The sequence below is a fragment of the Oncorhynchus nerka genome, linkage group LG18, assembly GCF_034236695.1.
Source record: "Oncorhynchus nerka isolate Pitt River linkage group LG18, Oner_Uvic_2.0, whole genome shotgun sequence".
Lineage (NCBI taxonomy): Eukaryota > Metazoa > Chordata > Actinopteri > Salmoniformes > Salmonidae > Oncorhynchus > Oncorhynchus nerka.
Window position 1 is genome coordinate 32,920,173 of NC_088413.1, and position 25,152 is coordinate 32,945,324.

Below are 25,152 nucleotides of genomic sequence, written 5' to 3' on the forward strand. Positions count from 1 at the left end.
TGATTAATTTAGTATTGACTTTGGGTGTCCCTGTGTTGAATTTACACAGCTTAATATAAGGAATTTGAAATGATTTATACTTTTACTTTTGAAACGTAAGAATATTTTAGCAATTACATTTACTTTTGATACTTAAGTATATTTAAAACCAAAAACTTTTAGACTTTTACTCAAGTAGTATTTTACTGGGTGACTTTCACTTTTACTTGAGTCAATTTCTATTAAGGTATCTATACTTTTACTCAAGTATGACAATTGAGTACTTTTTACACCACTGATAGTATGCCTGCAGTGTGGGTTCAGAATGGGGGCTCTTGCCCCCTGGGAAAAGTGGGGCAAGCAGGAGAATAATGAGTTTCACATGAGTTATTATAGAATGTATATTTAGTGGGTTTTTCTTTTGGTTGATGAGATCAACCAGAACATATATATATATTTTTTTCACCTTTATTTAACCGGGTCGGCTAGTTGAGAACAAGTTTTCATTTACAACTGCGACCTGGCCAAGATAAAGCAAAGCAGTGTGACACACAACAACACAGTTACACATGGAATAACATGGAATAAACAATAAACAAGCCAATAACACAATAAACAGGTCAATGACACAGTAGAAAAAAGAAAGTCTATATGTGTGTGCAAAAGGCATGAGGAGGTAGGCAATAAATAGGCTGTAGTAGTGAAGAATTACAATTTAGCAGAATAACACTGGAGTGATAAATGAGCAGATGATGATGTGCAAGTGGAGATACTGGTGTGCAGAATAGTAGAAAAGTAAATAAAAACAGTATGGGGATGAGGTAGGTAGATTGGGTGGGCTATTTACAGATGAACTATGTACAACTGCAGCGATCGGTTAGCTGCTCAGATAGCTGATGTTTAAAGTTGGTGAGGGAAATATAAGTCTCCAACTTCAGCGATTTTTGCAATTTGTTCCAGTCACTGGCTGCAGAGAACTGGGAGGAAAGGTGGCCAAATGAGGTGTTGGCTTTGGGGATGATCAGTGAGATATACCTGCTGGAACATGTGCTACGGGTGGGTGTTATCGTGACCAGTGAATTGAAATAATGCGGAGCTTTACCTAGCATAGACTTATAGATGACCTGGGGCCAGTGGGTCTGGCGACGAATATGTAGTGAGGGCCAGCAGACTAGAGCATACAGGTCGCAGTGGTGGGTGGTATAAGGTGATTTGGTAACAAAACGGATGGCACTGTGATAGACTGCATCCAGTTTGCTGAGTAGAGTATTGGAAGCTATTTTGGAGATGACATCGCCGAAGTCGAGGATCGGTAGGATAGTCAGTTTTATTAGGGTATGTTTGGTGGTGTGAGTGAAGGAGGCCCCTTTTTGTGAAATAAGAAGTCGATTTCTAGATTTGATTTTGGATTGGAGATGTTTAATATGAGTCTGGAAGGAGAGTTTACAGTCTAGCCAGACACCTAGGTATTTATAGTTGTCCACATATTCTAGGTCAGAACTGTCCAGAGTGGTGATGCTAGTCGGGCGGGCGGGCGGGCGTGTGCGGGCAGCAAACGGTTGAAAAGCATGCATTTGGTTTTACTAGCGTTTAAGAGCAGTTGGAGGCCATGGAAGGAGTGTTGTATGGCATCTACGCTCGTTTGGAGGTTAGTTAACACAGTGTCCAGAGAGGGGCCAGAAGTATACAGAATGGTGTCGTCTGCGTAGAGGTGGATCAGGGAATCACCCGCAGGAAGAGCAACATCATTGATATATACAGAGAAAAGAGTCAGCCCGGGAATTGAACCCTGTCGTACCCCCATAGAGACTGCCAGAGGTCCCGACAACAGGCCCTCCGATTTGACACACTGAACTCTGTCTGCAAAGTAGTTGGTGAACCAGGCGAGGCGGTCATTAGAGAAACCAAGGCTATTGAGTCTGCCGATAAGAAAGCCTTGGCCAGGTCGATGAAGACGGCTGCAGAGTACTGTCTTTTATCAATGGCAGTTATGATATCGTTTTGTACCTTGAGCGTGGCTGAGGTGCACCCGTGACCGGCTCGGAAACCGGATTGCACAGCAGAGAAGGTACGGTGGGATTCGAAATGGTCAGTGATCTGTTTATTAACTTGGCTTTCGAAGACTTTAGAGATGCAGGGCAGGATAGATATCAGTATATAGCAGTTTGGGTCTAGAGTGTCACCCCTTTGAAGAGGGGGATGACCGTGGCAGCTTTCCAATCTTTAGGGATCTCGGACGATATGAAAGAGAGGTTGAACAGGCTGGTAATGGGGGTTGCAACAATGGCGGCGTATAGTTTTAGAAAGAGAGGGTCCAGATTGTCTAGCCCAGCTGATTTGTACGGGTCCAGCTTTTGCAGCTCTTTCAGAACATCTGCCATCTGGATTTGGGTGAAGGAAAAGCTGGGGAGGCTCGGGCAAGTAGCTGCGGGGGGAGGGAGGGGCGGAGCTGTTGGCCTGGGTTGGAGTAGCCAGGAGGAAAGCATGGCCAGCGGTAGAGAAATGCTTATTGAAATGTTCGATTATCATGGATTTATCAGTGGTGACCGTGTTACCTAGCCTCAGTGCAGTGGGCAGCGGGGAGGAGGTGCTCTTATTCTCCATGGACGTTACAGTGTCCCAAAAGAGGCTAGCCTTTGCTTTCCTGACTGACTGCGTGTATTGGTTCCTGACTTCCCTGAACATTTGCATATCGTGGGGACTATTCAATGCTATTGCAGTCCGCCACAGGATGTTTTTGTGCTGGTCAAGGGCAGTCAGGTCTGGAGTGAACCAAGGGCTATATCTGTTCTTAGTTCTACATTTTTTGAAAGGGGCATGCTTATCTAAGATGGTGAGGAAATTACTTTTAAAGAACGACCAGGCATCCTCGACTGACGGGATGAGGTCAATATCCTTCCAGGATACACGGGCCAGGTCGATTAGAAAGGCCTGCTGGCAGAAGTGTTTCAGGGAGCGTTTGACAGTGATGAGGGGTGGTCGTTTGACCGCTGACCCATAGCGGATACAGTTAAGCATATCCCAGTTTAGGTCACCTAACAGAACGAACTCTGTTCACATATGGTGTCCAGGGCACAGCTGGGAGCGGAGGGGGGTCGATAACAGGTGGCAACACTGAGAGACTTATTTCTGGAGAGATTCATTTTTAACATTAGAAGTTCGAACTGTTTGGGTATAGACCTGGAAAGTATGACCGACCTTTGCAGGCTAACTCCTCCCCCTTTTGGCAGTTCTATCTTGATGGAAAATGTTTCAGAGGTATGATGAGTGGAACTAGGGGCTCCATTGTAAACTAAAACAATGATAACTAACCTAAACAACAGTATACAAGGCATATTGACATTTGAGAGAGACATAAAGCGAGGCATAAAGCAATCATAAGTATGTGCAGGAATAACGTTGCACATTCTGGTCATTTGCTCCAAATTCCCAGTTCTTACGGAAATCCCAGTTGGAGAATCTCTGGAATCAGGCGGGAATAAGCATGTTGGCATCCTACAACTGGGAGTCATCTGGGAGTCATCCCGGCGGGATTTTTTGGGAAAATTACCAGGATTTTGCAACCCTATACTATTTTGTCAAAAGGTCTAAAAGGGCTTGATTCATTGAAATGTAAAGGTCGTTTCCGATTGAGCTGAAATGTGCCGTATTTATGGTGAATTCAGTCTCCGGGAACGCGGGAACGCTGGAACGCTGGAATGCTGGAACGCTGGAACGCGGGAACGCTGGAACGCGGGAACGCTGCCTTTAAAACTCAATTGCAATATAGCGGTGAACTTCAGCGATACGGATTGCATTGAGTCCTAAATCGAAAAAGGAATGACAACCAATTGTATATGGATGAATGTGAATACCAATAAAATAAATATGACAGATATGTACAGTCGTGTACGTGCAATGTTTCTGCACACATATTTAACTTAGGACTATCAAGATTTGACATTTCTGAGATAACATTACAATTGTTCCAACTATTTTTGTTACCCAACACCTAAATGGTTGGTCCTATAGTTCAGTAGGTCTATTGTTTTTATGTTGGATAGTTACGATGGTAGCTAGACAAACATTCAGACATACATAAATACCCAAGAAAAAAAACTAGCCTATACGAAGATGACCTTGTAAGACATTAAGATACATTGTTGGTGACACGGTGACAGGAATACGTAGTCAATTTTCCTAAGAACGATGATTTTTATCAACAACCTTTCTCGCCTGAATAAAATGGCACCTTATCCCCTACATAGTGCACTACTTTTGACCACAGGGCTCTTAACTCTTTAAAAGGATTAAGGTGCCTATTCGGATGCAGCCTTAATGGTCAATGCTTTGATCTGACTGCCCCTCTTTCTCTTCTGGAAAAGTCTCATGGAGCGATATTACCCCGGGGCACGATGTCATTATGTCGTTCTTTTCTGCAACACCCTTTGCCGCCTCCTCTTTTCCTTCCTCCCCCTCTTCCTTCACCACTCCCTCCACCCCCTCCGTGTTCACGCCCTTCCTCCTCATCCTCCGCTCCCTCAAAGCGCAGGGCAGACAATTCACCAGGAAGAGAAGTACGGAGAGGCAGAGAAGGGAGAGAACTGCCCCGACACCCACCCCCAGCTCTGTATCCTCCAGTTTCCCCTCCCTCTCTCTCTCCACCCCGGGAGAGAAGTACACAGCGCTCTCTTCGTGATTTGGGGTCAACACCGCTCTCTCCAGGTCGTTCCTGGCGATCATCCCATCGCCGGCCTTGTCATAGTAGTCGTCACCTTTGACGGTGGTGACGTTCCCTATGATGATGTCATTGTCCAGGAAGTTGCTGTACTTAACGTCCCTGTCCGATGACTCAACCAGCATGTCCAACATGTCGAGCAGCTCAAAGTCCGCCTCCTCGCTTCCCATTGGACGAAGGTCTGTGTCCAGGTTCACCCTGATCCAACCTGATCCTTTAGCCAGCCTCCTGGTCCCGCTTCCTTCTTTCGAATTGGCCAGGTCCCCATCAACGGAGTTCGCCATTGGCTTGCAGGGGGTGACCAGGAGTTCTGCTTTCAGTAAAGGCCCGCCCCCTTCGCCCTGGGCGACGACGCGCAGCAACGGGCCGGGCATCACGGCAACCACAGTCTCTGCCAATGAGGAGAGGCGAAGGGCGAAGGTACCACGGCTGAAGGTGGAGAGCAACGTGGCGCTATCATCACTGAACTGGAGCCAGACACTGATTGACGCTTCCTGGTGGAGAGAGAGAGAAGGACAATGGAGATAAGGGGGAGGGAGGGAGAAAGAGAGAAATGGTCAGTATCATACCATACTGAAGCACAAAGGTCCTTCCATTGAAGCAAAAATGTCCCACAGAAGTTACTGTTATGTAAAACTAAAACGTTTTAGTGAAGTAAGTGGGTCAAGAAAAACACAACTCACCTGCCCATGGTGGTAGAGGATGTTGTAAGCTGTCACTGTTGCCGTGACAACAGCCGGATGGGCAGGGCTTGCATTGATTGACATACTGAGTCCTCCCACAACCTGCACTGAGAGGTCACCTGGGGTCACGGGTTCAGAGGTCACGATGACATCACAGCTACCCAGAACACCGTCCCATTGGCTTGATATGACCTGAGAGAGAGGGGTGCCAATAAAGGTAGTGTCTTGTTCAAGTTTACTTTCCATAGGTTATAAATATATTTGAGATCTGACCAAATGGAGATTTCATCATTTGTAATGACCATCCCTCAACTAAAATGCACCATGCTATTCAAAATACAACATCATATTACATATTACTCACATGAACTGAAGTTTTCCCCGGGTGTAGACCAATCAGATTGCTCTGCTTGTCGAGGACCGCCACGCGAGGATTCTCTACCCTCAGCCAATTATGGACCATCTCCGTGGCATCCACAAACCAATCAGAGGAGCCCAGCAGGTAGGTCAGCTGACCCTGGCCCCCCTGAGCACTGAACTGGGTCAGAACCTGAACCGTGGACCTCTGATACACCGGAGAACAGCTGGGGAGCAGGGAAAGAAAGGGAGGGAGGGAGAGAGAGGGGGTGGGGGTAGAGAGAAGGATGGATGGATGAGGAGGAGAGAGAGATATTACACAAATCTGGATGTGGCATAGAAGCTGGGCAAAACCAAAAATGGAGACATCATAAGCTTAAATATGTTGAGGGTTGGGGTAAATTCCATTTAAATTCCAGTCAATTCAAAAAGTCAACCAAACTCCAATCAAATTCCAATTTTTCCTCATGAAAAGCATGAAGACAATTGGAATTTTGGTGCACTTTCTGAATTGACTGAATTGACCTCATTTGACCCCTGGTTGAGATGTGACAGCAAGTCATAATGTTAGTGTTTGAATTGTTGAGCAGGTGCCATCTAGGAATCAGAGGTGGATAAAGCAGAGAGCCTATTTTAAAGCTCTGGGTTAGGGAATTAGTTGTCTCTTCTACCAGCTGTTTGCCTGAAGTGTTTGTATGGTGAATGAAGCTTTTTGGCAGTAGACCAAATCACACCTTATTCCCTATATTGTGCACTACTTTTGACAAGAGTTCATATGGCTAAGGTAAAAAGTAGTGCACTATATAGGGAATAGTGTGCCAAGTGGAACACAGCCCTTCACTGTTCTACCAGACATTGCCAGTACTACTTATGTCGTTTTCTGGGGTATCTATACATTACTTTACTATTTATATTTTTGACCAGTTTTACTTCACTACATTCCAAAAGAAAATTATGTACTTTTTACTCAATACATTATCCCAGACACCCAAAAGTACTCGTTACACTTTGAATGCTTAGCAGGACAGAACATTTGACAATTCACACACTTATCAAGAGAACATCCCAAATGCCTTGTTTTTTAAATGACCTTAACTTAACTAGTTAAGAACAAATTCTTATTTTCAATGACGGCCTAGGAACAGTGGGTTCAGGGGCAGAACGACAGATTTGTACCTTGTCAGCTCGGGGGTTTGAACTCTCTAACCACTAGGCTACCCTGCCACCCCAGTGTTGGAGTGTGACCCTGGCTATGTGTAAACATTTTTTATTTTTTATTGTGCTGTCTGGTTTTCTTAATATAAGGATTTTTAAAATTTATTATTTGTACTTTAACTTTTGATACTTAGTACATTTAAATATAAATACTTCTAGACTCTTACTCTAGTATTTTACTGGGTGACTTTCACTTTTAAATGAGTCATTTTCTATTAAGGTATCTTTACTTTTCCCCAAGTATGACAATCGAGTACATTTTCCACCAATGGACATTCCTGGTTTCGGTGTTTGAACCTCCTGCTCTGTCTTGAGACAGAAAAAAAAGGGATTAGGAAAGGAGATTATGCCAAAAGGAGACCATATTGCCAGGCCATCATTGTAAATAAGAATTTGTTCTTAACTGACTTGCCTAGATAAAGGTTAAATAAAAATACATACAAATTGGAGTTGCAACTGTTCCAATCGTTCTATCAACTGTTTTAGGACTCTTGATGTTAATGACATGGCCATGTCTAATCCTGCTTTATGTCATTCCTGCTCAGTGTGTCTTCATCTTTCTCCAAACACACACACGCGCACAGGGACTCACCCGTTCTCCGCGTGGTGGTTCCAGCCCTCGATGGCGCTCAGCTCGTTGTCGGACAGGGAGACGCGCAGCGGGACGACAGGAGCCCACACGGACAGACACAGGGACCCACTGAGCGTGCCCAGGAGAAACTCCACCCCTACACAGGTGCTGCCCACCCCTGATTCACTTCCGTCCACGAAGAGGGTGGAGCAATCGCTTGACACCTGTTGAATAAAGTCAAGAGGGTGATAAAAGGGAGTGGAGGATTGTGGGTCAAATCAATCTAAACCAATCAACTTGTATTTGTCACATGCTTAGTAAAACAACAGGTGTACACTAACAATGAAGTGCTTATTTACGGGCCCTTCCCAACAGTGCAGAGAGAAAAATATACAAATAACAACAAGAGGAATAAATACACAATTAGTAATGATAACTTGGCTAAATACTAAGGGCACCCGTCATGCCCCAGTCGATGTGCAGGGGTGTGTGGTAGTTGAGGTAGATGTGTACATGTAGGTAGGGTTAAAGTGACTAGGTAACAGGATAGATAATAAACAGTAGCAGCAGCATATGTGATGCGTCAAATGGGGGGTCAATGCAGATAGTCCCGATAGATATTTGGTTAACTATTTAGAAATCTTATGGCTTGGGGGTAGAAGCTGTTACGGGTCCTGTTGGTTCCAGACTTGGTGCATCGGTACCACCTGTTCTCTCTGCTACCGCACGGCAGTCTATGACTTGGGTGGCCGGAGCCTTTGACTATTTTTTGGGCCTTCCCCTGACACCGCCTGGCATAGAGGTTCTGGATGGCCGGGAGCTCGGCCCCAGTTGTGTACTCGTTTGCCTCTCTTGCGCCGTCGCTTCCTCTTTCGCGTCCCAGGGATTAGGGCTAGTCCAGAGGTGCTGACGTCCAGAGGTGGCGACGTCCAGAGGTGCTGACGTCCAGAGGTGCTGACGTCCAGAGGTGCTGACGTCCAGAGGTGGCGACGTCCAGAGGTGGCGACGTCCAGAGGTGCCGACGTCCAGAGGTGCCGACGTCCAGAGGTGCCGACGCCAGAGGTGCCGACGTCCAGAGGTGGCGACGTCCAGAGGTGCCGACGTCCAGAGGTGTCGACGTCCAGAGGTGCCGACGTCCAGAGGTGGCGACGTCCAGAGGTGGCGACGTCCAGAGGTGCCGACGTCCAGAGGTGCTGACGTCCAGAGGTGCCAACTCGTTGACGTAGAAATTGTCATCCAAATCGAGGTTAGTCATTGCTGTTCTGATGTACAGAAGCTGATTTCGGTCATAGGAAATGATGGCGGAGACATTATGTACTAAAAAAGTTAATATCGGCGTAAAAAAAAACACAGAAAACAACGGCATTGGACAGGAGCCCTGTGCCTGTGTGTGTACAGTATGTAGACCTGCTTACCTTGACGATATCATCGTTGGACGACTGGCACTTCACCGCCGCGGTGATATCCGACACCTTCCCGTCATGCCCCACTGCCAGCACAATGACAGGAAGTGACACGGGCTCGCTGGTCAAGATGGCCGTGTTGATGATCATGCCACTCTGTGTGTTGATGACAACAAGTTTAGCTTATTGGCCTTATTTAGGAATGAGCTTTTTTTAAGGCAGAACCAGTCCACTGCAACACTAAGAGATCCATAGATGTATGGATATGTGCTGTAGCTATCACATTATCCATTAGTCTACTGCATAGTACATACATACAGACCATGTAACAAGAAGAAACCAATTTCCCGGACTAAGAGTTTTGGACTAGGAGAATCTGTGTCCCGGGAAACTGACCCTGCTGATTGAGTAAAGTTCCACCTACTTCAGTTATGGGAGAGATGCCCACGATCTCTCTGTCAGTGAAGGAGAAGCTGCTCACGACTCCGCCGTGTGGTGGCGGAGGGTTTTTACGGCCTGAGTACTCTACCCGCCAGCTGGCCGAGACCGTCATGGCAACCCCGAAACTCCTGCGCAAGCCGTCCACTGACAGACAGGCAACCTGCTGCAGAGCAGCGGGACTGAGGGAGAGGAGGCGGCGACAGAACGAAAGAGGGAGGGACAAGGAGTGGGGAGGAGAGAGAGAGAGAGTCAGGAGAATAGGTGGGGAGAGTAAGAAAAAAGCCATTTGATGGAAATAAATCACATATGTTGGAATATTTAACAGAGTGATATTCTCTCACATATGTGGTATCACTTGCACGCAATATGAATAATGTATATAGTCAAAAATGTAACCGACGTGTCACAAACCGGTTAAATTGAATACGTTCCTTCACTGAGGTAATATTGTGCCTGAGTAATATTGTACAGTAATATATATGATGAAGTAATACCCGTCGCTGTCCATGTGTCTGGCCAGTTTGTGGCAGATGATGGAGATGACATCATGTTTGGAGCCCTGGGTTCTCTCCAGGTTCACAACCCAGAGGTCAGAGTTCAGAGAGCGCTGGGCCACCAGAGACAAAAGGCCTTTCTTCACCTTCAGCCTGGAATAGAGACATACAGATATAGTGTGACTTACTGTTTGTCGCCCTGAATAAGAGCGTCTGGGAATGACTAAAAATGGAAATTAAGACCACTTTATTCTAAAATGACATTTGACTTCCACTTTGAACCCAAACCCCTCTGAAAGACACATACACAGGTTCTGGAGAGGAGCTGGGGGCTGTCACACTAGGCGCCCGTTGAGCTGTTGTTGTGGGGGGAGTTACGTGCCTTGCTCAAGGGCACAGCGGCAGACAATGGCATCTAGGATTTGGTACCAGCAACCCTCCGGTTGCCAGCTCACTTCCTGGCTGTTTTTTCCCGTCGGACCCAGGAATGGAAGTGGCAACCCTCCGGTTGCTGGATCTCCTCTCTAACCGCTGGGCGACCTGCCGTCCCCAACGTACATGTACTACATACTGTATACATACTGTTCATACTAGACAGATACACTGGCAATGAGAGACATGGTTTGATATCGAAATATGAACACAGTATTATCAGTAAAAGAGAAGGACCTGCACACTGCTGTGTTCCTATATGTGTTTAGGTCGTCATCAGGTCTCCCTTTTCAATTTGCTGGATTATCACTTACATCACAGAGCATCACGTAACAAAGACGTACCGGATAACAACAAACTCTGCACTGAAATTGGCCCTCAGGTTCACAGAAACCCCAATTGGCTGTCCCGCTCGGACTGGTCCCCTGCGATAGCGAATCAGCACGTTGGAATCCAACCGTAGCTCCTCCTCTTCCTGTCCATTGCAACAGCCTATTTCCTCTTTGGTTCTGTTGGCCTCATTCCGCTTATTGTCCTCCCTCAGAGTCACAGCTGCTATATAAAACAACTCTCTCTGAGACTGTGGTAATTTGTCTTGCACACACCTAGGGGGCGCTAGTTTGAGGTTGGACGCCGTGCCGAACAATGAGTAATACAGCTGGATGCGGTCGCCGGCGTGGGCGGGGCTGTATCGGAGAGCCACTGGGAAGGGGATGCCACCGGCTCCACCGACGACAACACCCTCGTGCCGTCGTCCCCGATTACGGGTGCGGTGTCGGTGTGTGTGCCTGGCACGCTGTTTGGGGCTGAGGTAGGGCTGGCTGGTATGGCCCGCCTCAAACCAGTCCTTAGGTAGGGCCAGGGTCACCACACACAGACCCAGTGGAGGCTGGGAAGGGGAGAGGAGGAATGGATGAAGAGAGTGATTGGTGAGCATTTGGTGTCATACTTTATATAGAACAAGTATCATACTTTATATAGAACAAGTATCATACTTTATATAGAAGAAGTGTCATACTTCATATAGAACAATTATCATACTTTATATAGAAGAAGTGTCATACTTTATATAGAACAAGTATCATACTTTATATAGAAGAAGTTTCGTACTTTATATCGAACAAGTATCATACTTTATATAGAAGAAGTGTCATACTTTATATAGAACAAGTATCATACTTTATATAGAAGAAGTGTCGTACTTTATATAGAACAGAACATTTCAGTGTATTGGCCAGTGTAACAAACACACGACACGACATATCCATCATTCAGAGTCCCAAAGAAGACGTTTAGACCGGCTTCAGTCTTTTGAATGGTCACAGGTGATGGTGGCTGAATATAGTGTGTGGCACGAACACACCTGTGTGACACACGAAGCCTTCTGCTCCTCAGTCTCTTTGAAGGCGTGGAGGGTGATACAGCTCCCCCTGCTGGTGTCCCCTCGTACGTGGAACAACACACGCACCCTGTACCTCTCCTTTCCTCCTTCATCCCCCTCTCTCGCCACGTGTTTAGAGAGGAGAGACGCAGTCAGAGGAGGGGAGAGGGGGAGGATGGGCCCAGAGACCAGCTGAGGAGAGAGAGAGAGAGGGTTACACTGTTAGAGAGAGGGTTACACTGTTAGAGAGAGGGTTACACTGTTAGAGAGAGGGCTAGAGGAAGAGCTCTGCGTTACATATGATCTTGCAACTTCTTAGGACACGCAGGAATAATATGACATCTATGGAACTAATTCTCCAAACGTTTAAGTCGAGATCTACAGCATTCTGCTGATTGTCAAGGATCCCTATCCCAATTGATTTACCTGGCTGACAGAGTAAGGCCCGAATGAAGCTCGAACCCCCGCTTTGGAGGCTGTCCCAGCCGGAGGCACCATGAGCAGGGACTGGGTGAAGGCGAAGGGGCTGGAGTTGGAGAACAGTGGGCCAAGATCAGCCTGCGACAGGGGCAGAGCGTGCCAGGGAGGGGGGACAATGATTTTGGCCAGGAGGGAGAGAGGGAGGGGAGGCTTGGCATGGGATGTGTGTACTGGTGGATGAGATAAAGAGATCGACAGGAGAGGAGGGAAATATTGACTGGTTTGTGTCTCTTTCTCTTTGGTATATTTCACATCAATTTCACATGAATTGTTAGGCCTACACCTCTACTGTAAATCACAAATATCAGCTATTTTAAACACGTGAAAAGGGTAGCAGATAAATTGTTGGTATATATACACATAAAAAACATATATATCAATACAATTAGATTTTTTAAAGAAAAATAACTTCACTCACCGACTACTAGGAGCGAATAGAGCACGAGAGCCTTCACACCCTCTCCCCCCCACGATGCACTGGGGCAGCTGAGCTCACCCATCACTGCACACCTGAAGGATCCAGAAACACCACACAACCCCAAAAGTGTCGTAACATCCTTACAGCTCTGAGGTGTTGCGAGGTGTTGCGAGGTGTTGCGAGGTGTTGAGAGGTGTTGAGAGGTGTTGCGAGGTGTTGCGAGGTGTTGAGAGGTGTTGAGAGGTGTTGCGAGGTGTTGCGAGGTGTTGAGAGGTGTTGAGAGGTGTTGAGAGGTGTTGCGAGGTGTTGAGAGGTGTTGAGAGGTGTTGCGAGGTGTTGAGAGGTGTTGCTACGTGTTGCTAGGTGTTGAGAGGTGTTGCGAGGTGTTGAGAGGTGTTGAGAGGTGTTGCTAGGTGTTGAGAGGTGTTGCTAGGTGTTGAGAGGTATTGCTACGTGTTGCGCCCTCATATAGTTACAACTATCAGAACTAAAATGTGACAAATCATATTTTACATCATTCTGTTATGTAGTTATTTGCAAAACTGTCCCAGCCTGGCAACATAACTCACCAGGCTGTGCTTAACAACATGACTCACCTGGCTGTGCTTAACAACATAACTCACCAGGCTGTGCTTAACAACATGACTCACCAGGCTGTGCTTAACAACATAACTCACCTGGCTGTGCTTAACAACATGACTCTCCTGGCTGTGCTTAACAACATGACTCACCTGGCTGTGCTTAACAACATAACCCACCAGGCTGTGCTTAACAACATAACCCACCAGGCTGTGCTTAGCAACATAACTCACCAGGCTGTGCTTAACAACATAACTTACCTGGCTGTGCTTAACAACGTAACTCACCTGGCTGTGCTTAACAACATGACTCACCTGGCTGTGCTTAACAACATAACCCACCAGGCTGTGCTTAACAACATAACCCACCAGGCTGTGCTTAACATCATGACTCACCTGGCTGTGCTTAACAACATAACCCACCAGGCTGTGCTTAACAACATAACCCACCAGGCTGTGCTTAACAACATGACTCACCTGGCTGTGCTTAACAACATAACCCACCAGGCTGTGCTTAACAATATAACTCACCAGGCTGTGCTTAACAACATAACTTACCTGGCTGTGCTTTACAACATAACTTACCTGGCTGTGCTTAACAACATAACTCACCTGGCTGTGCTTAACAATATGACTCACCTGGCTGTGCTTAACAACATAACCCACCTGACTGTGCTTAACAACATAACTCACCTGGCTGTGCTTAACAACATAACCCACCTGACTGTGCTTAACAACATAACTCACCTTGTCCTCTCATCGGGGGGTGATGACCCAGAAATAATATACCCTCTGATGCTTTCCTTCTCTCTTCTTTTTTTCTCTTCACTCGATTCTCTCTCTCTCTCTCTCTCTCTCTCTCTCTCTTCTCTTCTGCACCTGTGCTCACTCTGAGTTTCTCTTTATTCCAATGCCATGTTCGTTCGTTTCTCTTTCGTGTTCTGTTATCGTATGTTCAGGGCTCCAGCTCCTCTTTGCTGTTCCAAAGTTTATGTTAAAGCAAAGTCTTCTTTAGTTGGTTGGTATCTGGTGGTTGTCACTGCAGAGAAGCGTATTCCAAGTCCAATGCAGAGAGATTTTAGAGATCATGAAAACACTTTTTAAAAAATCAGTTCTTGTTCTTCCCCTTTTCTTGGCAGTTGAGAATTCTTTCCCTCTATTTTTTTGTGGATCTCTTTGATCTTTAGGTCTTTTTCAATGTGATTTTCCTCCCTCGCTGCCTCTCTCTCTCTGTCTGTGTGCCAGATTCACACAATACGCAATTATTCATTTGAAACAGTGAATAATCCCTCTCTCCCTCTACCGCATCCCTCCCCCTCCCTTCTCCTCTTTCTTCTTCTCCCCTCTTTCTTATGTCCTCCCCCCTTTCGCTGCCAGATTCATTCGCCCTAAAGTTTTTAGCTAAGCACCCCTTCCCCACTTTTATCTCTCCATCCTTCCCCCTCTTTATCTCTCCATCCTTCCCCCACTCTTTCTCTCCATCCTTCCCCCACTCTTTATCTCTCCATCCTTCCCCTACTCTTTATCTCTCCATCCATCCCCCACTCTTTATCTCTCCATCCTTCCCCCACTCTTTATCTCTCCATCCTTCCCCACTCTTTATCTCTCCACCCTTCCCCCACTCTTTATCTCTCCATCCTTCCCCACTCTTTCTCTCCATCCTTCCCCCACTCTTTATCTCTCCATCCTTCCCCCACTCTTTATCTCTCCATCCTTCCCCCCCTTTATCTCTCCATTTCCCCCACTCTTTCTCTCCATCCTTCCCCCACTCTTTATCTCTCCATCCTTCCCCCACTCTTTTCTCTCCATCCATCCCCCACTCTTTATCTCTCCATCCATCCCCCACTCTTTATCTCTCCATCCATCCCCCACTCTTTATCTCTCCATCCTTCCCCCACTCTTTATCTCTCCATCCTTCCCCCACTTTTATCTCTCCATCCTTCCCCCACTCTTTCTCTCCATCCTTCCCCCACTCTTTATCTCTCCATCCTTCCCCCACTCTTTATCTCTCCATCCATCCCCCACTCTTTATCTCTCCATCCTTCCCCACTCTTTATCTCTCCATCCTTCCCCCACTCTTTATCTCTCCATCCTTCCCCCACTCTTTATCTCTCCATCCATCCCCCGCTCTCTCTGCTCCTCTCTGGAGTGATTTCAACTCTGTTCAGAGTCAGTGTCTATGTATCTGCTGCATTAAGCCGCTCATGTTTAATAGTAGAATCATTTTGAGGCTTAGTTCTAAATGCGGCGCATCAGAGGTTCAAACCACTCTCCTCTACCCAGTCAGTCTCTTAAAGTAAATACATCTCTTTCAACTTTGCTTTTTTTTTCAGCTAGTGGCCAGATTGATTCATACATTTTTATGTTTTTTCTCTCTCTCTCTCTCTCTCTCTCTCTCTGCATCCGAAATAGGGTGCTATTTCGGATGCAGACCCTGTGATGTGGTTTGCTACAGAACACAAATATGCCTCTTTCTCTCCCTCTATCCTTCTGTCATCAACACATCCAACCTATCCCATGTTAACCCTCTGTATTTTCCTCTCACTATCCGATATGAACTCTCTCCATCTCTGTTGAGCTCTCTCTCCCTCCATCTCTCCGTCTATCCTTTCATAATCACGGTTTGATTAAATGACAGATCTGTAAGTGAACTTGCGAAACCTTTCCCCCACCTCTTCTCCTCTCCTCCTTGCTTTCCCCCAATCCCTATCTCCCCACCACTCTCTCTCTCTCCCCCTGCCACTCTTTCCCCCGCCATTCTCTCCCCACCCATTCTCTTGCTCTCTCTCCCCCACCATTCTCTCCCCACCCATTCTCTCGCTCTCTTTCCCCCACCATTCTCTCTCTCTCTCTTCCCCACCATTCTCTCGCTCTCTTTCCCCCTGCCACTCTCTCTCTCTCTCTTCCCCACCCATTCTCTCGCTCTCTTTCCCCCACCATTCTCTCTCTCTCTCTTCCCCACCATTCTCTCGCTCTCTTTCCCCCACCATTCTCTCTCTCTATCTTCCCCACCATTCTCTCGCTCTCTTTCCCCTGCCACTCTCTCTCTCTCCCCTGCCACTCTTTCCCCCGCCATTCTCTCCCCACCCATTCTCTCGCTCTCTCTCCCCACCATTCTCTCCCCACCCATTCTCTCGCTCTCTCTCCCCCACCATTCTCTCTCTCTCTCTTCCCCACCATTCTCTCGCTCTCTTTCCCCTGCCACTCTCTCTCTCTCCCCTGCCATTCTCTCCCCCACCATTCTCTCTCTCTCTCCCCTGCCACTCTCTCTCTCTCCCCCACCATTCTCTCCCCCACCATTCTCTCTCTCTCTCTCCCCCACCATTCTCTCCCCCACCATTCTCTCTCTCTCTCCCCCACCATTCTCTCCCCACCCATTCTCTCGCTCTCTTTCCCCCACCATTCTCTCTCTCTCTCTCTCCCCCACCATTCTCTCTCTCTCTCTCCCCCATCATTCTCTCCCCACCCATTCTCTCGCTCTCTCTCCCCACCCATTCTCTCGCTCCCCTGCCACTCTCTCCCCACCATTCTCTCCCCCACCATTCTCTCCCCAACATTCTCTCTCTCTCTCTCCCCTGCCACTCTCTCTCTCTCTCTCCCCTGCCACTCTCTCCCCCACCATTCTCTCCCCCAACATTCTCTCTCTCTCTCTCCCCTGCCACTCTCTCTCCCCTGCCACTCTCTCTCTCTAACTGTGGTATTACCATCATTTCCCACCACCGTATAAACATCCACTGCTCCATGTTTTCATGTTACTCCTCTGATTCCCCCATAACAGTTCAAATGGTGTCTGATGGTGTCCCACCGTGATATATCACAACTGCGACATCATCATCTGACGGCAGCCATTACAGAACACAGGTAGTGTACACACAAACAAAACTGTAGGTGGGTGTTGAATATTTGGCTCGAAATATGTTGAGATGAGAGGAGGATGGATCAAAACGAAAGGGGGAGAGAGAGGAGGAGAACAAGATAGAGAAATGTGGAGAGATTGAGAGGACTCGGAGAGAGTTGCAATATTAATTTAATTCTGGATAGTTTTGATCCCTCTCTCCCCGCATTTCTGTGCAGTGATACACCTGTAACAGGCCAACAGAAGGGGCTTAGGGATGATGCCTGCGCCCCAAATTGCACCCTATTCCCTACACAGTGCACTAAGTAGAGCACTATATAGGAAATAGGGTGACCTTTGAGACGTGACCCACGTCCCCGACACGGACGGATTAGCGTAAAACCTTTCTCTCCCCTCTCATCTCCTCTCTCTCTCCTCTCTCATCTCCTCTCTCTCTCTCTCTCCTATCCCCTCTCTCATCTCCTCTCTCTCTCCTCTCTTTCTCCTCTCATCTCCTCTCTCTCTCCCCTCTCTCTCTCCTCTCTCTCCTCTCTCTATCTCCTCTCTCCCCTCTCTCCTCTCTCATCTCCTCTCTCTCTCTCTCCTATCCCTCTCTCATCTCCTCTCTCTCTCCTCTCTCTCTCCTCTCTTTCTCCTCTCATCTCTCATCTCCTCTCTCTCTCCCTCTCTCCTCTCTCTCTCTCTCTCATCTCCTCTCTCCCCTCTCTCCTCTCTCATCTCCTCTCTCATCTCCTCGCTCTCTCCTCTCTCATCTCCTCGCTCTCTCCTCTCTCTCATCCCCTCTCATCTCCTCTCTCATCTCCTCTCTCTCCCCTCTCATCTCCTCTCTCCCCTCTCTCTCCTCTCTCATCTCCTCTCTCTCTCTCCTCTCTTTCTCCTCTCATCTCCTCTCTCTCTCTCTCTCTCTCCCTCTCATCTCCTCTCTCTCTCCTCTCTCTCCTCTCTCTATCTCCTCTCTCCCTCTCTCTCCTCTCTCATCTCCTCTCTCTCTCCCCTCTCTTTCTCCTCTCATCTCCCTCTCCTCTCTCTCTCCTCTCTCTCCCCGCTCTCTTTCTCCTCTCATCTCTCTCTCTCTCCTCTCTCTCTCCTCTCCTCTCTCTCTCCTCTCTCTCTCTCTCCTATCCCCTCTCATCTCCTTTCTCATCTCCTCTCTCTCTCCCCTCTCTCTCCCTCTCTCTCCTCTCTTTCTCCTCTCATCTCCTCTCATCTCCTCTCTCTCTCCTCTCTCCCCTCTCTCATCTCCTCTCTCATCTCCTCTCTCTCTCCTCTCTCTCATCGCCCCTCTCATCTCCTCTCTCTCCCCTCTCATCTCCTCTCTCCTCTCTCTCTATCTCCTCTCTCCCCTCTCTCTCTCTCTCTCTCCTCTCTTTCTCCTCTCATCTCCTCTCTCTCTCCTCTCTCTCTCCCCTCTCATCTCCTCTCTCTCTCCTCTCTCTCTCTCTCTCTCCTCTCTCTATCTCCTCTCTCCCCTCTCTCTCCTCTCTCTCTCCTCTCTTTCTCCTCTCTCCCTCTCTCTCCTCTCTCTCTCCTCTCTTTCTCCTCTCATCTCCTCTCTCTCTCTCTCTCTCTCCCCGCTCTCTTTCTCCTCTCATCTCCTCTCTCTCTCTCCTCTCTCTCCTCTCTCTCTCCCCTCTCTCTCTCCTCTCTCATCTCTCATCTCCTCTCTCTCTCCCCTCTCTCTCTCCTCCCTCATCTCCTCTCTCTCTCCTCTCATCTCCTCTCTCCTCTCTCATCTCCACTCTCTCTCTTCTCTCTCCCATCTTTCATCACCCTCTCACTCCACATCTCTCCCTCTTTCTGAGATAATCTCTGTGTGTAATCTGTTGTCATCTGTCATTGTTCCTCTGATGGGACAGATTTAATCGTCTAGTCTAGCGTGACCTGACAGAGAGGAAGACACAGAACTACACCCACACACTCTCGCTCACAGACACACATATTATGTCACACACTGCCCTGCATGTACACACACACACACACACACACACACACACACACACACACACACACACACACACACACACACACACGTATAGTTGTCTTCCATGCCAAATGGTGTGTGTGTGTGTGTGTGTGTGTGTGTGTGTGTGTGTGTGTGTGTGTGTGTGTGTGTGTGTGTGAGAGAGAGACTCATGCATGCATGCACACACACCGTGACCCCACTCTCCAAGGGAGTCTCAGGGGGAATGGGATATGAAAAAAAAGATTTCCATTTCACCACAACCTCTATAGGTTTGCACTCTTGTACACGTGTGAAAAAGGACATGCATAAGCACCCTGTATTTGACCTTTTGACCCACACGCACACACACGCGGAAGATTGACTGAGGCTCGGTTCGCCAAACAATGTTTTTCTACAATAAGATGCCGTCAGCACAATCTTCTCCACTTCAATTCCAGACAGAAAACATCCTTTCACTCAACTCAAAGGAGGCGTGAAACGATGCGGAAGAACAAGCTCCCCTCACAACAATAGTCGTATTTTAAGAGAATAAATGAGAAAAATGGAGACACGACAGCCAACTGAATAGGCAGGACGATGGAGAGGAAGAGGGGGCTTAATGAAGAAAGGGATGACGGACGGAGGAACAAGAACACAAACGGGCGATGGAGGTTATTTGAGGAGGAGCAGAGCGACAGAGGTGTAAAAGGTGAACATCAATTTAGAACGAGGGAACAGCAGTGTGACAGAAATAACAGCAACAGGATGTTGGTGTCAACGGCACAGGAAGCCACACCGTTGCAGAAATCAGAAGTTGGTGCGCGCGCGAGACCCCTCACTCGTCACCTCCACATCTTTCTGTATCCCCCTTTCTTTCTCACAACATGCTTTTCTCTCCCTCTTGCTTTCATTCTGCTTTTCATTGCCTTCTTGAGCATCCAGTTCACTTCTAAGTACGAGGTCCAAACATTTTATTCAACAACAAACGTTATGTTTATTCAATAAAAGAAGTGAATGACTGAATTACGTACAGAAACACCCCCCAAAAATGATATTATGTGCTTAAAAAAATATTACAATTAGCATAAAAATATTAAAAATATAATAAAATATAAAAAATACATGTACAGTGTATTGTCATTGTGGATGAAGGATATGACTGATGATGATGATGATCACAAGTTATAAGAGTCGTAATCACTGTTTCTGTTAGACGAAGGCTCTCGGCTGGTGTTCACCGTCAGCCTCTCCAATCCTGGGAGAACGAGAGGGAACGTAACGCTTTAGGGTCTAATACTAAAATTGAGATACCTTTGCATGCGTCATTCAAAGTTTGTGTAAGTCACACAATTCTCAGGTTAGGCTTCCGCCTGTGTAAATAGAAGAGTGGAGTGAGGAAGTGTGTGTGTGTGTGTGTGTGTGTGTGTGTGTGTGTGTGTGTGTGTGTGTGTGTGTGTGTGTGTGTGTGTGTGTGTGTGTGTGTGTGTGTGTGTGTGTGTGTGTGTGTGTGTGTGTGTGTGTGTGTGTGTGTGTGTGTGTGTGCGCGTGTGCGTGCGTGCGTGCGCCTCACCAGGGTAGGAGTGTCTCTTGTCTGTGTTGTCGTTAAGTTGGAGTCCAGCCTTCCCTCTATGGTAGGAGACTGTCAGACAGACAGACAGACAGACAGAGACAGACAGTAGGAGGGGGAAGAGGTGGTTATGGATTACATCGCTTGCCAAGATATTGCATTATTTGAGAGAGAACAACCGAAGTCTGTGTGTGCGTGTAACGTGAACTCATCAACTCAACACATTATTCAACGATTCCACGTCTCTCCTACTTAGGCCTGCAACTTGGCCCGGTGGGTGTGCGTGTGTCTAGCAGTCATTGACTCACCACTTTGGCTCTGCGTAGGTCCGATCCACCGACTCTGCCTCTTGTCTGACACTGAATCACAGACATAAAACATGTTGATTACAGGTCATGTTATAATGTTATATTGTCAACACACATGACCAACACACACCAAGTACCCGACCAACACACACCACATTACCAACACACACCAAGATAACATGCCTCAATGACAAAAGAAACACTTGATCCATAACTGACAAAATACGAATCAAATAAATGCCACACCGATCCTGGTATCAACATCCTTTTCTTTTCTGCCATGACCTTATGACACATGATTTGATCAACTGCTATTGGATCGGTCCAAGTACTGTGGACTTTTTTCTTTAAGAACTTTATTGCAGTAATTGAAGTGCTTTGTTGTCATCCTAAATGTACGCTCATGTGTTCAGTGTTTAGATCTGGGCCCGTTAACGCACAGCATCTCAGAGTAGAAGTGTTGATCTAGGATCAGCATTGGCCTTTTGGATCGTAATGAATACGACGAGTACATGAACGGATCCTAGATAAGCGCTCCTACGCCGCCAAGCTTTGTGGATGCAGGCCCAGGTGTCTGGTACTCACGTCTCCTACGGAGGGCCTTGAGGGAGGGCTGCCCGAAACGCACCATCAGCACCACCAGCACCAGAACACACAGCAGACCAGTCACCACCTTATAGCCCACTAACTGATCTGAGACGACTGGAGTGGAGAGGAGATGAGATTCATATTTAACCGTGACTTTACTAGGCTGGCCCCAGATCTGTTCGTACAGTCTTACCAACTCCTATGGTCATTTGGCAAGACAACCTAAATAGATATGGGACCAGGCTATTGTTTTACAGCACCTTATAAAACATTGGCAAAAATATGTAAAAAAGTGTACTTACAAAGATATTCATGTACTTGTACACATGTGTGGTATTTCAACCCATTGTCAAGACACTTAGAGAAATATACGCAGAAAGGACACACAAACATACAGGACTCACCTTCGCATTGGATCCCCAGTGTTGTACAGGGGTTGTTGGCAACACTTCCATTCGTACTGATCTGGTAACCCAAAGCTTTAGGATTGATCTTAGTCCACTTTGGGGAGCCCTCGCAGCCCTTCCTCTTACACAGCCCTGCGCGATGAAGGCTACGATGGGTAAGACTGTTAAAGCAGACTGGCAAGGAATGGGACGAGAGGAGAGACAGGTGTACGTCCCCCTTACAGGACTCTTCTTCCCATTTGACCTTGATAACACCCAGCGCAGGTGGCGGAGACTCGGGCTGGGTCGGAGAGGAACAGGAAGTGGAGACTTTACACACACAGGAAGTGGTGGGAGCAGGGGGAATGAAGGTAGCAGGAGTGGAGTTTGATGGTGTGAGAGGTTGGGAGGTGGATACCTTGATTTCATTGGTTACTAGAGAGAGAGGGGGGGGGGAGAGGGAGAGGGAGAGAGAGAGAGATTATTCGTACCACGGAAACAACAGCAAAGAAAGGAAATTGGTATCTTGGAATCTATATCTACAAAAAATATTTTGATTCGATTTTTAAAAATCAATATTACATGTCATGCGGTAGTTACTAATCACAGAGGCAGAAGTCCAACGGGGAATGTTTGTCCACCTGCAGCGGGGAATAAAACTGGCCTGGATTAGCCTAACCCTCTCTAATCTATCAATTAATACAACAAATTAAGGAAACGGAAATGCTCACCCTCTACTGAGAGATGAGGTCATAAGGGTAATTATCAGACCAATGGATGATATTTACTACTACTACTACTACTACTTCTACTACTACTACTTCTACTTCTTCTCCTACTACTACTACTACTACTACTACTAATAATAATACTACTACTACTACTACTACTATTTCTACTTCTACTACTACTACTTCTACTTCTTCTCCTACTACTACTACTAATAATAATAATACTTCTACTACTACCACTTCTACTACTGCTACTACTACTACTACTACTACTACTACTAATAATAATAATAATAATACTACTACTACAACAAACAGCATCCTATAGTGTACTTACCTTTAAGCAGGGCCCATAGGGAAGTGGGATGGGCATAAATGACAAAATACAATGACAAAATACCATAAAGATCAATGTATCAAAATAAACGACCAAATACTTGTATTTGGAAATGTATTGTATTAAAAAACATGTACTTTTAAATTTTAAAATACAGAAATGCACTTGCAGGTACCCGGCCCCGAACAACGGTCAACATTCTCAGCAACAGTTACAGGAATGTTTTGCGTGCCGTGACTGTGATCCTGTTGCCTAGTCACTCGACCTACATGTGCATAGCTACAGTACATTCCAGAAAGTATTCAGACACTTTTGACTTTTCCCACATTGTTACGTTACAGCCTTAATCTAGAATGGATGAAATAAATACAAAATCCTCCTCAATCTATCACACAATTCTCCATAATGACAAAAAATGAAAACAGGTTTTTAGAAATGTTTGCAAATGTAGGGACTGGGAGACTAGTCAAGATCTAGGGAAAGATGAACAGGGCAAAGAACAGATAGATCCTTGGTGATAACCTGCTCCAGAGCGCTCAGTACCTCAGACTGGGGCGAAGGTTCACCTTTACAACAGGACAACGACCCTAAGCACACGGCCAAGACAATGTAGAAGTGGCTTCGGGACAAGTCTCTGAATGTCCTTGAGTGGCCTAGCCAGAGCCCGGACCTGAACCCGAGAGACCTGAAAATAGCTATGCAGCGACGCTCCCCATCCAACCTGAAAGAGCTTGAGAGGTTCTGCAGAGAAGAATGGGAGAAACTCCCCAAATACAGGTACTCCAAGCTTGTAGCATCATACCCAAGAAGACTCAAGGCTGTAATCACTGCCAAAGGTGCTTCAACAAAGTACTGAGTAAAACGGTCTGAATACTTATGTAAATGTGATATTTGTGTGTAGATTGATGAGGGGGGAAAAATATATTTAATCCTTTTTAGAATAAGGATATAACGTAACAACATTTGGAGAAAGTCAAAAGGTCTGTATACTTTCCAAATGCACTGTGTCTCAACTGCCTCGTACCCCTGCACATCGACTCGGGAACTGTTGTCCCCTGTATATAGCCATGTTATTTTGACTCATTACTGTTAGTTGTTTTTCCCTGAGTATTTATTCCTCGTGTCTCTTTATATTTGTTCTATTATCTTTAACTCTGTATTGTCGGAAAAGGACCCGTAAGTCAGCATTTCACTGTTCGCCTTCAGCCTTTTGTTCACAAAGCGTGTGACAAATACACATTTATTTTCTTTGCTATGTTGTTGTTGTTCTACTTTAGTCGAATGCACTGAGTCTAAGTCACGCTCTATAAGAGTGTCTGCTAAATTACCAAAATGTAAATAAATATGTGAAAAATTAACATACCAAAATGATCTGCAAAAGCACACTGGATATTGTTATTGGCCTTGTTTCGGGCTGGACTTCATTAGAATAATACTCAGCATCCTTTGCAATTGTACAATTTCACATTTACATTGATATTTTAATTGATTTAGCAGATGCTTTTAGCACACCATAGTGCCATCAAAATGCTGATACCAATGCAGGGAGAAAGGGGGATGCAAAATTGTGAACCGCTATAAAAAAAATTGTGTAGAAAAGTATTTTGAAAATAAAAATGACAGCTCTCGAAAGTATCTTGTTACAAAATACATTGGAGTTTAGCCCAGTGTAATACACGTTTTAAAATACTCTGAAGTAATTGAAATACATATATCAAATACATGTAACAGAAATACTGCCCATCTCTGATAGGGAATAGGGACGCAGCCAAATGACTACAATTCTGCTGCTTCGAGTTCAACCGTCAATGTCAGTGTAGTGTATCAGAACACGAGAAAATTGTGTATCATAATGGACTCACGGAAACCACAAGACTGTATTTCAATAATGACTTACCAACATTCAGGGCCAGGACTGTAAGTACAAGCCTTCTATTCATTCTGGAGATGACCAGCTTGAGAAAAACAGGGGAGAAAAGAGAAGAGAGACAATGCGCTTCAAACAAAACGACAGACAGACTGAAGAGAGAGGAAACGGTGCAGAAGTCTAAACTCCTCGCTCTCCTTTCTCCCCACCCTCTGTTTCTCTATCCATAAAGCCTTCTCTTCATCTTTGGCGTTTGCTGCTTTTCTTCTGAGAGGTTTTCTGCAAACTTCCTCACTTCAAAGACAGGCACAAAAAAAAGAAAGAGAGAAGAAGAAAAGAAAGAAGTGAAAAGGAGAAGAGTGGAGGATAAAGTGCAAGAGGCAGAAAGAAAGATGAGAATTGTTCACCTTTAGACATTTTT

General features: G+C 46.3%; 2 protein-coding genes across 3 annotated transcripts; both read right to left on the reverse strand.

Annotated features, from left to right (window-relative positions):
* Positions 1–366: 366 nt before the first annotated feature.
* LOC115146548 (transmembrane protein 132B-like) lies at positions 367–14,395 on the reverse strand. The gene is made up of 12 exons (XM_065004041.1): positions 13,897–14,395; positions 12,572–12,663; positions 12,100–12,323; positions 11,656–11,865; positions 10,637–11,181; positions 9,861–10,013; positions 9,350–9,545; positions 8,938–9,081; positions 7,544–7,746; positions 5,744–5,963; positions 5,380–5,571; positions 367–5,190 (listed from the first exon to the last, which is right to left on the reverse strand). Exons 2-12 carry the CDS (start codon positions 12,651–12,653, stop codon positions 4,294–4,296), a joined length of 3,066 nt encoding a protein of 1,021 aa, XP_064860113.1. The 5' UTR covers positions 12,654–12,663; positions 13,897–14,395; the 3' UTR covers positions 367–4,293.
* Positions 14,396–19,916: 5,521 nt separating this feature from the next.
* Positions 19,917–24,940, reverse strand: LOC115145764 (uncharacterized). 2 transcript variants are annotated; one of them, XM_029687268.2, is made up of 7 exons: positions 24,762–24,940; positions 22,379–22,437; positions 21,815–22,231; positions 21,408–21,524; positions 20,823–20,873; positions 20,518–20,586; positions 19,917–20,202 (listed from the first exon to the last, which is right to left on the reverse strand). In XM_029687268.2, exons 2-7 carry the CDS (start codon positions 22,383–22,385, stop codon positions 20,123–20,125), a joined length of 741 nt encoding a protein of 246 aa, XP_029543128.1. In that variant the 5' UTR covers positions 22,386–22,437; positions 24,762–24,940; the 3' UTR covers positions 19,917–20,122. The 2 variants fall into 2 exon arrangements, with proteins under 2 accessions (XP_029543128.1, XP_029543127.1); XM_029687267.2 differs by lacking the exon at positions 22,379–22,437 and having other exon boundaries at positions 24,762–24,938.
* Between the last annotated feature and the right edge of the window lie 212 nt (positions 24,941–25,152).